The 14,787-nt window shown below is 32.8% G+C and overlaps 2 protein-coding genes across 2 annotated transcripts; one reads left to right on the plus strand and one right to left on the minus strand.

Moving 5' to 3' along the window:
• Window positions 1-4,013: 4,013 nt before the first annotated feature.
• Window positions 4,014-4,558, plus strand: LOC122594863 (zinc finger protein 2-like). The gene has a single exon (XM_043767163.1). The coding sequence runs from the start codon at window positions 4,073-4,075 to the stop codon at window positions 4,556-4,558; it is 486 nt and encodes a 161-aa protein (XP_043623098.1). The 5' UTR covers window positions 4,014-4,072.
• Window positions 4,559-10,494: 5,936 nt separating this feature from the next.
• Window positions 10,495-14,042, minus strand: LOC122596609 (CASP-like protein 2C1). Its single transcript, XM_043769220.1, has 3 exons — window positions 13,805-14,042; window positions 13,284-13,431; window positions 10,495-10,953 (listed from the first exon to the last, which is right to left on the minus strand). The coding sequence occupies exons 1-3, from the start codon at window positions 13,957-13,959 to the stop codon at window positions 10,708-10,710; spliced, it is 549 nt and encodes a 182-aa protein (XP_043625155.1). The 5' UTR covers window positions 13,960-14,042; the 3' UTR covers window positions 10,495-10,707.
• Window positions 14,043-14,787: the final 745 nt, after the last annotated feature.

Consider the following 14,787-nt stretch of genomic DNA (forward strand, 5'->3'; position numbering starts at 1 on the left):
AAAGTTACATAACATAAACATTTTTACTAAGTTTATGCATACAATAAACAAAAACGTTAGTTCGTGCACACTATAACTTTTAGGGCATAATTAGTTGCATTCTGTCGCACTAAACCCTATAATATAAGTTATTGAGAGATACAAAGTTTAACATAGCTTTTTCGATACAAACATAAGTTATAACTAAAAAAAAGAAAAATGCTACATGAAGCCATTAGGCTTCACTTAATGTGCATAAAAAAGTTATACATTTCTATATCAAAAGTCCATCCCCTGAATTTTATGGTAATTAAGTGTACAACTATCTAATGCACCTTAACTAAAGCCCTTAAGGTTTCGTTTAGCAAAACCCCTACAAATAATACTAATAATAAATTTTCATTCCTACGTAACATTTAGTTAATTGCATTTATTCAACTTTTCTCATATTATTATTGCTTATTTTAAATAAGTAAACAATGAGGAGATATGTTTATCATGTGCCAATAAACAACGATGATATATTTTTTATTAATAAAAAAAATTTGGTGAGTTTTTTTTTATACTAGCTAGTATATATTAATGGGATTTTCACATGTTTAATGGACACACCTTATTATATATTTACATATATAGAAGTTCAAAAACTCTGGGTGCCTCAAAATTTTTGAACTTTGGCTGGTCGCCCGCTTTAAAGCCGATTTGATGTCGTGGTCCAAAGTGCTCTTAGCTAGATTTATTTTGGAAAATAGGAACCCTTGCGTGCTTTGATCATGCCTTTTCGAAACCAGAAAAAATTATGAACGACATATATAATACTCTTGTCTATTAGTTATAGATTACCACTCGATGTAATTTGGTAATTAGTTTGGATAGCAAACCCGGATGCATGCTATTCGATCTCAAAACTCAAGTCATCAAATATCGACAAACTTTCAAACTTAATTATAGTTCCACTCTAACTCGATCGAACAAAGTTAAATTGCAAACTTAGACTAAATATAACTCAAGAAATTAATATTCGAATAGAACGGAGTACGGACACTGAAAAAGTTTGTAATATAATAATAATATGGAAAATGATAATGACAACCCTAAGGGCTGTCACTAACAACTTATTACATGCTTAAAAACTTGTACATTATATATTAAAAACTGCCCCCTGATTTTCTTAACAGCAAGGTACAAATTTTTATACACCCAATTAATTGTTAATGACAACCCTAAGGGCTGTCATTAGCAAAACCCTAATAATATTCCGGTTTCACCAAGGAATATTTCAATCACATAATGCATAGAACAACTGAAAAATATAAACTACGGTTGGCTACAAGCCTACAAGGCAACAATATTGTAAAACTATCTCTCATCCTCCTGACTGCGTTATGTCCATAAATTAGAGAACACAAGTCACCGCAAACATAGCCGACCGAGAAGATCATCGTATCATACTAATTAATCATGTTACAATTATTATATATACAAAATTCTATTCTTGAGTTTTAAATTTGCATGGCTTTTGACATATAGAGAACATTTCCCCTTATCCCCATGTGCTTGCCTCACTATTGTTTGTAGTCAATTAGGGGCATACAATAAAACATGAGGATCCATGCATTAATTACCACAGGACTTCTACTATAATAAAGTTAAATACTCATCGTAAGCTAATGAGTTGATAATCCAATGACATCTCAGATCTCCAATCAATGTTTGTTCTTTGAACAATCAGGGTTCGAATCCAACAAAGCGTAGTTTTTACCCAAATGGTATTTAATGTCGTAGATGTACTTATTTGGCTTAGCGATCTATCCGGGGGTATTTTCTCTATGAATTACCGCGCTAGCATCCTGCCTGGTGGGTATCTGACCAAATCGAATGTTAAAAAAGAAATACTCAATAGTAAAATATATAAAAGTATTAAATATAGTTTTAAATGTTGTAGTAAACGTATATAAAAAAATAGTATTAATTATAGGTCTTAGAGCAATATTTAGCAAGACGCATACACGACAAAAAGTATTACAATTATCGACATTTTTCGTTGGTTTAAACAAATTATATAATTTTGTCATGCTTATAAATCTGTATAAGTATAACTATATTAAATTAAAAGTTCACACTTTTAAGTATATAGAAATATATATAATACTACAAAAGTTTACAATTTAATATGTGTAGAGATTTATCCATAGTAAAAAGTGTGGAGTTTAAAATTTTCAATTCTTCAAGTGTAAACTCTTTCATATTTAATTTGTCACTTCACTTTTATTTACATAAATTATTTTACACTAATTATTAATTTGTCACACATTTAAGTGTGGATATAAATATGATAAAAATGTATGAATATTTTAATTACTATGTTTTTTTGTTAGTAATAGCATCAATCTATTTATTTTAATAAATATATACTCAAAAAAGTGATATAATGTAATGTGATGGAATCGTATATTACAAAGAAGTAATGTACTAATTACAATGTACAATTGGATCATGTATGTAACTCTAGAATTACAATACCACATGCATATAATACCAGAAAATGACATGTGTACTACTCGTATAAAAAATGTTACTCGGCTATACTCGTATACGTACGCTTTTAATAATGTTATTACTCCGGTACTATAGAGCGATGATTGATGTAAGATGGGCATTACGTGCTTTTAACACTTGTAAATAAGGAGTTATGGTCAAGTAGAGCATCAATGTAGTCAAACAGGTATCATTATTACTAACGGAATCATTCTTGCTAGTTTAATCAAAGACAAAGTGTTGGTTATTATATTCAGTTCATCATTATTATTCCCATCCTTGAACTTAATTTAACACTGAAACTAATGCAAGATTTCAAGTCCCCTCGATGCAATATTTGAAGTCATAAATGCTTACTTGAAAGGAAAAAGAAGGAACATCTATACATACCCATTAATATTCGGCACAATTAAACACTCACTATACGCGAATATGCTCATATATATATATATATAATACTCCCTCCGTCCTATTTTAGTTATCTACTGTTGATTTTCAAAGTCTTATTGTCTCAACTTTGACCGTAAATATTTTTTTTTATATTCTATAACACTTGATATAAAATATATAAATAAATTTGATTTTAAACGAACTTTTCAACGATATACGAGTAACTTTCATCACGTATTAAACATTATAAACAAAAATATTTACGGTCAAAGTTGAAGCAAAAAAACTTTAAAAGTCAACAGTGAACAACAAAAATGGGACAGAAAGAGTATATTCGTTTTGACCAAAAAATTCAAAATAATACCATACGGAAAATATACATTGATAATTCTCGTATAGTAGGTGTTTAAACATCCACCATGCATATTGTAATTAAGTATACATTGATAATCCAAGTATATATAGTGGGTGTTTGAGTGTTAAGTTTATGTTGAATTTGAGTGTTCTTATAACAGATCCAAAAGAATGTATAGTAGTCTTCTGAGAGTGGATACTTAATTATAAGATACAACAAAATGAAAAATGTAGACATTCATTTTCAGAAGATGGAATAATTGTTTGTTTTATTTGTTACCATTTGTGTAAAGTTCCATTTATGAAGCAAAATACAAGTTCCGAAAGAAACATTTAATTACTACCAACCACATCAGTTTTTTAATGCATTTCCTATATTATATACTAGCTATCTATCTCGATCTTTATACAGTTTTTCCTAATTCAAAGCATATATATCTGATCGAGTGCATCTAATATGAGAAAAAAAAACTGTTGCAATATATATTCTGCCGACAAAGGACTCCATGGATGCCACTAATGGAGGCGACAACTCTTCGATTCCCCACTCATTCTCCCAGATATATATATATATCTATTATCCACATACACAATCTTCTTAACATATATATATATCCACATTTTTTTTAATCAACTACGTAATTAATTAACCAGCACTGTCCATAATTAAGACCTTATATAAAGCCAACACAAACCCTTGTAATTTCATGCATAATATTACTACTACACTATTACGAGTATTATCTTTTCTACGTGACTACTACCCTCTTCGATCAACTCTCCTTATACAAATTAGCTAGTATAGCGCGCCATGAGTTTCCTCAATCTAAACCTACCCGAAAACGATCTCAATTCGTCTTCTTCATCTTCTTTGTCCCCTCTAAGCGAGCCTAATACCCACCGACTTTTCCCTTGCAACTACTGCAGAAGGAAGTTTTACAGCTCACAAGCACTTGGAGGCCACCAAAATGCTCATAAAATCGAAAGGAACTTAGCTAAGAGGAGCCGTGAACGAAGCTCATTTGTTAGACCTCATACTGCAGGGCACAACCAGCAGCCCATATCAAGCAGGCAGTCTGAAGGTTATAGTGGCCCCCCAAGCCACGGTGGACAAATTATGCAGCCACCGGTCATGATGAGGCTAACTAACCATAATCATCAAGGACCTGATAATTACGGAAGTTTCAATGCTAGGGAAATAATGGAGAACGGGTTAGTTGGTTGTAGTAGTTATAAGGCAGGTGATAGTGGTGTAGAAGACGACTTTAATCAACTCGATTTGTCTCTTAGACTTTGATCACGTAATTTTTAGTAGTGCTATGTTACAGAAAACAAAAGTGTATTCATCTTTGAACTGATGGCCGGCTACCTGCTAGCTTCATGTAATGTTAATTAATGTGTTTTCCTAATACTAGCTTCTTTTTAAGTTATTAATTAAGACTTTCTTATTCTTAATTATATATATAACAGGCCGGGCCTCATTTTTACATGCATATGCATATACTAGCTAGATAGGCACCCATACAGCGATACTATACTTAGCATGCATGTGAGGTATCGAGATGACATTAATTTCAAGATAATACTTGTGTAAGAAAAATACTAACATAGTATCCGCGCAAAGAGCATAAAAGATAATGTTAAGAGCAACAAAAAAAAATCATAGGTGTGTTTTCCAATAAACAGCGTGATGTTCAGTGTAAAAGCCCTTATAGCACTAAATTAAGTTCGGTGCGTTGCCATTGGGTAGTCGGCATGCAAGCCCTCAGCGGTGTGATTTCTATAAGTAATAGTAGTAAATTGATTCACATATTTGTGGGGTGTATTTCGATTGAAAGTATAAGAAAAAACACAAGTACTAGATTTAAAACTTGCCGGCAATCCCCTTTTGGAGAGTGCCTACTCGGCTTCTTTTCTTCGTGCTTATCTAGTGCGTATTTGGGCTCTGGGCCTTTGATCCTTGAATATGCATTTTTAAAACTTGTCTAAACTTTTCATGTAAGAACAAATTTAGCTACATGTGTCAAATGTGAAGTCAAATTGAAGGACACTAATTCTAAACTACCCAAAATATATACTCGTAATAAGTGGATTTAAACAAACCTACTTTGTTAACCACACAATTTTCATCACCATCAACTGAAGTACGCTTGGCAAATTGGGCTGCAATACAAGAATCAGATTTATCTAGATCTTGAAGAAGCTCCTTGGCGTAATCCCTTATATCTTTGAATATATGTTGCTGAAGAACCCTGAGTTGATCCCCTACATGATATCTCTAAAGATCGAAAGGTCCAAATTTGGAAACATCACGTTTAAATATATAATGAATCGATTCCAAACAATCCCTCAAAACTTCAGCATCATCAGACCCAAGTAGTCCGCACACTGCATGGTTTAACTCGCTCATGATCAACAAAATGCCTGCCCAAAATAACATTCTGCCATTTGTATTCCAATATTCGTTAAGGAGGTAGATCAAAGACACCATTAAACTTGATTGCTAACATGGCCTCTTTCCTGATGCAAAACTCTGCGATTTCAACAAATTCAACAAGAACACTCACGATATTTGCATCAATCACTGCCTACAAAATCAGAAAACGGACTTGGTGGTGAAGGTCACTGAAACAAGGACAATAGAATTTCTAGACTAATGTTGCCTAATTCACAGGTCTATCGTTATATTGAATAGAAGTTGTATACTAATGTTGCCTACTTGTTCATACTTTCATTGGGCTTCATGATTCCATGCTCAAACTTATGTTTTAACTGGCCAACTATTTATGCACTGAACCAAAATGTAATAGCAATATATTGTATTAGAGGGTGTGTTCTGTACATCAGTAGATTTTAAAACGGGAATTGGCCCACAAGGAAGAATGAAACTACTAACGAAGCACACATGCACTTTATAAGCGTCAGACGAGAACAAACGAAGTGTTACCATTTGATAGAAGTCCTCGGAGTTTTTTTTATCATCTCCTCATGTATTTTCCAAGAACTTTCATCATCATTAGCAATTGGGCTGGTGATTTCTCAAACTGATGGACGCGGAAAATTCCAAGTGTCACGGCTATGTGAACCAGCCTCTTTACGAAAGCAAGATGAATATCCAGCATATCTGACAAATTTTCCAATATTAACCAACCAGATATATCAAATCAGGCCAGAAACTATGCAAACTGGAAAAGAGGTCAAACTGTTTCTTTATGATGGGTACTTTAGGTAACAGTCAGCTACAAGATGGGGTGACCATCAACTATATTAGTCTCGCAAATAAAAATATGACTAAACAAATCAAATCTCTTAGCTAAAATCCAAGTTGACCCATTTTCTTACAAGCTGAATAGATATTTATACTTCTATACTTCTATACTACGATATAAAAACTATAACCTCTATGTTGAAAGTTTACATAAATGGGACATGCGAATTGACCAAAATACCCTTAATGAATTAAATCACCTATCAACCCTTAATATTAAATTACACCATTAGTCCATTATATTAGAAAATATCTCTACTAACCCCTTTAAATCAAATAATTATACCTACACCGTACCAATAGATGTCGCCACCACCGTTATCGCCGACTCGTCGCCGCATTGCGCGGGTACCATGCTCGTATTATTTAGTTATTTAAGCAGTTCTACCCAATAAAATACTAAAATTCACTTTAGAAATAAACCTTCTGGGCCATTTGACCCATATTCTTTTAGCTTATACTACTTTTATAATAGCCCGTTTGAGAAACGTTAGAAGTGAAACATTACATGAAAGACCCATTTCATTATTAAGTGGCCTCTAATATTACTTTCAGTAAAGATGGTAAATTATTTTTAAAGGGGATAGTTGAGACCTTATCGACAAACAATCACACATAACTCCCGAGTCCGTTCTCTTAATTATAAACAGAGAAACAGCAGTAACTCGCCCTTTAGACACATCCAGACAATTACTTTTTATATATATAAAAAAAAAACACATAACTTTACAACGGCGTTTAAACTTCTGATCCAGCATAGTGACCTTGCTTTTGTGAAATCCATCCCAACAACCATTAGTTTATGTTATGATAAAACACATGCAATTGAAGTTTAAACAAATGCATGTTTTACAACAAATCTTGTAGCACATTATAATTTAAGTCCTTAAATCTAACACCTCAACTGTAGCACATAATTGAAGTAACAAGAATAAAAATACCTCCGGCTTTGAAAGCAATTCACTCAACTTTTTACAGAGCCGTCTTCTTGCATCATCGTCACCATCTCCGATAGGTTGAGACACTAGCTTGTCACTATCTGCTACAGTCCCATGTTGCAACTTTCACAGTGAAATGAGTTGATTTTAAAAGAACTAACGCAACAAAAAACTAGCATTTTTCTACGCTTTGGGACAAATGAATTTATGCACTGCATTCGTGTTGTCTAATTCATATCTTGTTAGATATTTTAGTGTAATTGGATTAACTTGTTTGATTTTTATCGTCATAATAAGAGATCATATAGGTTTAGAGGTCCGGAATGCACACCTATTTGAATTTAGTAAGACTTGGACGGGGTTTGTGGGCAACGCCCCTAGGAGCGGGGCGGCAGTCCCTTGCTAGGGTCGAGCCACAATACAAAAGATACGAGTTACAATTTCCGACAGCAGAAGTGTCAACAATGCTCATAACAAAAGGTTCAGAAATTGATATAAAATATATAATCCCCCAAGAGCCATGACTTGAACAGACATTATTCATGAGTTGATCAAGACGACCTGGACGGAGTAGGGTGGGGTCAATAATATCAGGCCTGTTGGTGTCTCCAGTTATGAAAAATCTGGCAGACATTCCATCCATTTCAAGCAATAACTGATTTAAAACTCCATCAGCAGTAGCACCATACAAAAACTTATAAACAATAAACATACAAAAAGTAACAAAATTTGAAGTCCTTATAGCATCATTAAACAGAAACAGTGATCCTGCAAAATTTTCAAGAAACCTTTTCTGTATTATCTTACAAACCTCAGTGCACAGCCAAATATACATTACTATTAACAAAATTATTACAAAACCATAAAATTCAAATACTCCTGGACTTTACTTCAACTTGGAAATGATACTGACTTCAACAATTATAAATCTAATAAAAGAAAGTGTTAACATCATGGTTCACTACACCACCTCTTTTCTAGCAACTCAAGTACCAGATGGTCAAGAAGATATAGTCCAACCATTGTCTAGTTTAGCAACTCAATATGATACAAGTTGGATCACAATGGTACAAGACCAAGACATGTCATGAAGCCCAAAAGCAAAGCCAAGTCCATTTGATGCTACACTGTTTTATTCATTTAAGTAATGTTTTAACTATTTAAGTATTTTGTTAGTGTTTATTTTGACATTGTAAAAGAAGTTGTTAAGTATTTCCTATTTAATTAGTGAGTGGTAATATCTCATGAATATGTTAAGTATTTCCTATTAAGTTTTCATGTGAGATGTAAATATTTCTCAAAATAGAATTTTTAAGAATCTAGATCTATAATTATAATACCGGAGTAACCCACCCCCCAAAATCTCAAATAAGCATCTTAACTATCTAAAATACCTCTCTCATTTATACACTAATTTAAACGTATCCACATAATATACTTATAATACCCTTAATGAAATAATTTACAACATATCCATAAACTCTTAAAATAACTACACTAACTCCTTTAACATTAAAATTACTTTTACATTCACCACCATTGCCAACCCCACCACCCGTCACCGCCACCATTGCCGACACAACCGCCACAACCTAACTCCAATCGCCACCACAACCCCGCGTTGTAACCACCATCGCCGCCACATTGTGCGGGCATACGTCTTGTTTCCTATTAATCAGTGAGTGTGTAGTTTTCATTCTTACATCTCATATATATATATATATATATATATATGCATGCATGTATGGAATGAAAGTGGCAGACTTTTTGGCTTAAATTCCTTTTATTTCTCTATTTATCCACTGCTATTCTAAATATTCAACATTTAGAAGGTGAACTGTGGGATCCAGTTTTGAACTTTGTGATGTGACTATAACCATAGTTGTCGACTAGTAACTTTTGACTCGACTCGAAAGCTTGATTTTTGACTCGTGACTCGACTCGTAAGAGTCCGGACATTTATATATACCACATAATATTTTATAATTATATATATGTAACGTAGTTATAAACAAAATATAAGTTGATTATTTTAATTCATTACCAAAATATCACATATTCGCTATTTTTGAATCATAAACTTATAGTTTATCTCTAAATTCATACTAAAACAATACAAAATACATATATAACATACAAAATAATGTAACCATAAATATGATATACAATATATAACCATATTATCAAACTACAATGATGATAAGTTTGTGACTTGTAGTGACTCGTTTCAAATTCACAGCGCGACTCGTAAGAGTCAGGAGAAAAAAGAGTCACATAACGAGTCGTCTCGTTTTCGGTCTAAATCGACTCAACTCGTCAGAGTCGACTCGTGGCTCGTAAGAGTCTAACAACTATGACTATAACAACTTTCAAACGGGAGTTAACGAAGATACTTAAATAAGATAAATGACTAATAGTAACTAACACGCTGTTCTAAAAAATATATATTCATTAAGGATATTTTAATCATTTCCTCTCATGTAACTTTCAATATGGATGATTATTCTTTTTTTATAAGATAGTGCTAGCATGTTACCCGCGTAATGCGGCGGTAGTTGTAGCGGCGACGCTGTGGTGGTCGGAGCGACTGTTGGTGGTAGATTAGACGTCGAGTGGTGTAGATAATTGATGTAAAGGGTTAATGAAGATATTTAAAAAAATGATTAATAATGTAATTTAATCATTAATGTTAGAGGTCTGAGTTACATCATCGTTTTAGTCCCCGTTAAGGATAAAGAATCCCCATTGGAGAATTAGAAGCTCGTCTTTCACTATGTTTAACTTTAATGGAAGTATGTAAAATTTAATCTAATCCTGCATGATTAGTGTTGATTGTTATGGTATAATAATATAATCATTATTTCCCCAAAAAAATTACATATCAAATATTCAAATTGGCCCGAAAATGACACTGAATGAAACATATTTTGATGAATTATAGACAACCAATTGATGATTAAATTTTAAAATACCACCCCTACCAATTAATGCATTCCCCACATCAAGTGGATGCTTTAAATCGCTATCTAAAACACAAACTGTAGAACTTCATTACATATAAATTGACCACAACCTAACCCGGCCTGCCATAAATCACGTGTAACACCAACCAAAGGTACATTATTTAATCTCTTCGCATTATACATTTATACCCTTCTAGATTAATGCATAGAAAGATCAACCAAGTCTACAATATATAAAGTTGTTGAACTTTCTTTTACTCTAACATATGTTTTTAATTTACTTTAGAAGAAGAAATCTTTTGGGTGAATAGTGTCTAAGTAGACCATAAGCCGAAAGGAAAGTAACTATAGCCATCAACAAGAATGCAACATAACCGCAAAGGATCGCGCCACCAATTTGAGTGCAAAATCGGTTGAACTTGTTGCATAGTTTCATCCAAAACAAATGATGTTCGCCGGTGACTGCAAATAATGAGGCCGTGAGAGAAGCTGTGTGTGTTGCAAATACCAAATACACAACTGCCTGTATTTCAAACAATAGAAACTTTTAGCGGTATATATGTTAGCTAACTAGGTTGGGTCACATCTAATCAAATTATTACGTTTAAAGTTGAATTGAATTCCCATATATGCATCATGGACCGGACGGGGTGTGAAAAATTTAATGCGTCATGGCGTGGCGAAGTCCACGTTCATGGTTTAAACGTACGGTGGGTTCCATCTTCTTTAAATGCCGATTTTATTATATAGTTTAATTCACATTAATATCCATATAATATACAAACAAATTTTTACAAACATAATTTCTACCAATCAAATCATGTTTTATGTAATCTTTCTCATATTTCTCTCTTTCTTGATTGAACCAACTCCATACCACATATGTTTGTAGATTTTTTATTTGTAAAAAATTTGTCACTCTAAAATTGCTCGTAATAATAATAATTGGAATATATAGAAGAAGGTATTTTCTTTTTTGTCTATGATTTTTGATCATATATAGTGTAACTTTTTCAATATTTTTTTCTAGGCATAATAAGCCGTCGCACATTTACATCGGCCCAATGTTACATATCCAATATAAACTCATGTTTATCTATGTCATATCTATTTGAAAAAAAGTGTTTTGCCTATTTAGAAGGCCTTTTAGTTTTTATATTATTATGATGCACGCAATAAGCTCCGATTTTCACTCAAAGAGCTTATATAGCTTTCTTAGGCTAAAAGGGAGGGAGTGTTTACCATTCTTCCTCACTAGTAACCACTAAAATTTTACTTCATTCTTTCCTTCATCTTCCCCAAATCACTAGCGACACTTTCCCCCATCTCCACCTCATTATTTCTTTTTCATTTATTTTTAATACTATTTCATTTATTTTTCATTTATTTTTAATACTATATAAATTTCTTTTTCATTTATTTTTAATATTATATAATTTTACAAACTATATAAAATAACAACAATAATATTAAAAACATCACATTTTATTAAAAATATTAAAAACACATTACAACATACTAAAAAAAACATGGATTCGTCGGAAAAAGTAGGATAATTTAAATCCTCCGACGAAGAAGAATCGGATGACATGTTTTTTTTTTATAAAAGGGATGGAGTATTGGTATATAATTTGAAAGAAAGAGGAGAGAAAATGGAAAAGAATGGTATTTTGTTGTATAAAAATAGTGAAGTGGTGTTGGTTTTATAGATAAAAAGGTTAAATAAAATAAAATATTTTTTTTTAAAATAACGGTCAAAAGACCCGTTAGTGGGGGTCCCACACGCTTTGACCAACCAATCACACGGTTTTCTCTCTCCTTCTCCCTTTCTCTTTCTTCTTTTCCCCGATCCGGTGTTCTTCCCCCATTTCTCTTCTCTCTCTTCTGCGGTTAAACACCGGCGGCGGTGTGCCCGCCCGGGCCCGCGACCCCGCAACCTCTTCCCTACTTCCACTCCCTCTCCTCTAATAAAGTGATCTTAAAGAACTAGAAGGCATTCTCAAGTACAAGCCATAAACCAGTATAAATATATAAGCTACATCAAACAGCCCACAAAGAGTATATCGTGGCAACAGGGCTGCAGGATGAGGAATGAAGGGAGCCAAAGATGTTTGTGGTGCGTGGCCGAGTTTAGGGTGGGATTGTGTTCCAGTTGCCATGTAAGCCGCAACCTAGCTAACCCACGTACGACACTACGACATAATCTAACTATATTTACATTAACGGAATATATAAAGGTTGAAGTTAATGACACATGTAACATATATAAGCAAAACTAGTTTCTAGCGAAATTCATCTTTTAAAAAAGTAAATATATTTATCTCTAGGTTGAAGTTAATGGCACATGTAACATAAGCATAATTATGAACCAGTTAGTAATTTATACTCGTATATCTCTTAAGAATATGGCCATTGAATATGACTACCTGCCAACAGGTTCATGGTTACAAATTAATACATGGTATTTATGTATATGATTGGAACCATACGACGTCCATAATTAAGTACAACTATTAATGGTTTGGTGGATGGATTGATATTATGTATATATCGTTGATAAATTAATTTTTTTTTCGACTCAAGTTCGTTAGATAAATCATGTCTCATTTCATGTTTCACTATTAAAAGACTGATTAACCATGTCTAAATTCACATTTTTTTAAGCAAAATTAAAACAATGCAAATGTTGCATAACATCTAATGTAACTTTCTAGCTAGTTTAATCTCTGGCCTATATATATAACACAGACCGAAACATGAAATTTGCGTATCTACCCATTGATATAATACGTTTTAAAAACCGAAAACATAATTTAAGTCGAACAACACGATGAAAAAGTTTTAAAAACGTACCTGGTCGAATAAGAAAGAGAGCCACGCAAGATGTTTGTAGTATGAACCTTTCTTGATGTCTTGTTTTAAATGTGAAGAAAGTAGAAATCTGAGTACTAGTTGAACCAAGTTATATCCGGCAACTGCTATGTCTATGAACACCAAAACACTGATACATGTACACCAAAAGATTTCTTTAACCAATAACCAAATTCGATAGTTCATAATTTATTCACATACATACATACATACCTTAAAATTTTAAAACGGGGCGAAGTTAGTTAAACGACCTTGGGTCGTCCAACATATGTGATCTACACCGGACGACACTCAAGGTACGTAGTTCAAAAATTACACAAACGTTTTTTGGTAGACTGTATTATAAAGAATTAACTCCATATATATTGGCAAGTCACTTAGTCATGGGGCTTATGGAAATCAATTAAGCGTCTCTTCTACATAAATTAAAATCAAAATTGTTATCAAACAAAATTAACCCGACCAAAACCGGCCATGTTCAAAGAGAGATATATGGTACTTACTAGAGAGCCTTCAAGTCTTTGAAAGAAGCAGTTCTTGAGAAGGAGGTGAAGATAAGGCTGGTTTGGGTATCAAATCGAACCAAAAGAGCAGCGGTGAGTAAGAGCAAGGTTGCACCAACCCTTAGAAGTGCCTCTAACTTCATAATGTTATTCATTTCCTTCTCTCTTTCTTTTCCTTTCTAAATTTGGAAATTATGATAAGCTAAACAACTACAAATATGTGGCAACTTTGGAACAAGCGCCCTCTATTTATGTTCGAGTATTCCTGGTCATGCCTTTCATTTTCGTACTTCAATTTCATATTTGCATCGGGATGGGAATATAAGACTGTTAGGCATTTAAGTTGGGTAAAAAACCCCTCACATACTCTTTTTTTAAACCATAAAAATCATAGGGTCCATACATTTGTTTAAAATATTAAAAAATTAGTATGTGAACAGTTTTTAACCCAAATTAAATACATAACAGCCTCATACTCACTTTTTACTATTTTGCATACTCAAAGTTATAAACTTTCCTCATAATCAATTAAGGCCCCGTTTCCTTTTTTTCTTTAATATACTTATTAATTAAAACCTTAATATATTTAGGTAAATTTTATGTTTTTTTTCAATGAATATAAATAAAACTAACTGTTATTTAATAATATTTTATTTAATACATCCAAACATTATTTATACATTCAACTTTCGCTCAACATATATTTAATAAGTGTTATTATTTACACCTACAATAAGAACGTTCCTAGCTCCTCACGACCCCACTCATCATGTCACACTAGAAATATCCACACCACTAATGAGTAAATCACATACAGTAGTTAACCCTTCCAATACATTATTAACTAACCATTAGTTTAGAACCCAATTTTTTTTTTTTATGTCTTGTGTGTTTAAGAGGGGATAGAAAGAAAAAAACTTATATGATACGTTGTCTCAAATACTAGTGATTTTAGCTTATATGACTAGATGATAACGACGTTG

Source organism: Erigeron canadensis, chromosome 4 (assembly GCF_010389155.1).
Source record: "Erigeron canadensis isolate Cc75 chromosome 4, C_canadensis_v1, whole genome shotgun sequence".
NCBI lineage: Eukaryota > Viridiplantae > Streptophyta > Magnoliopsida > Asterales > Asteraceae > Erigeron > Erigeron canadensis.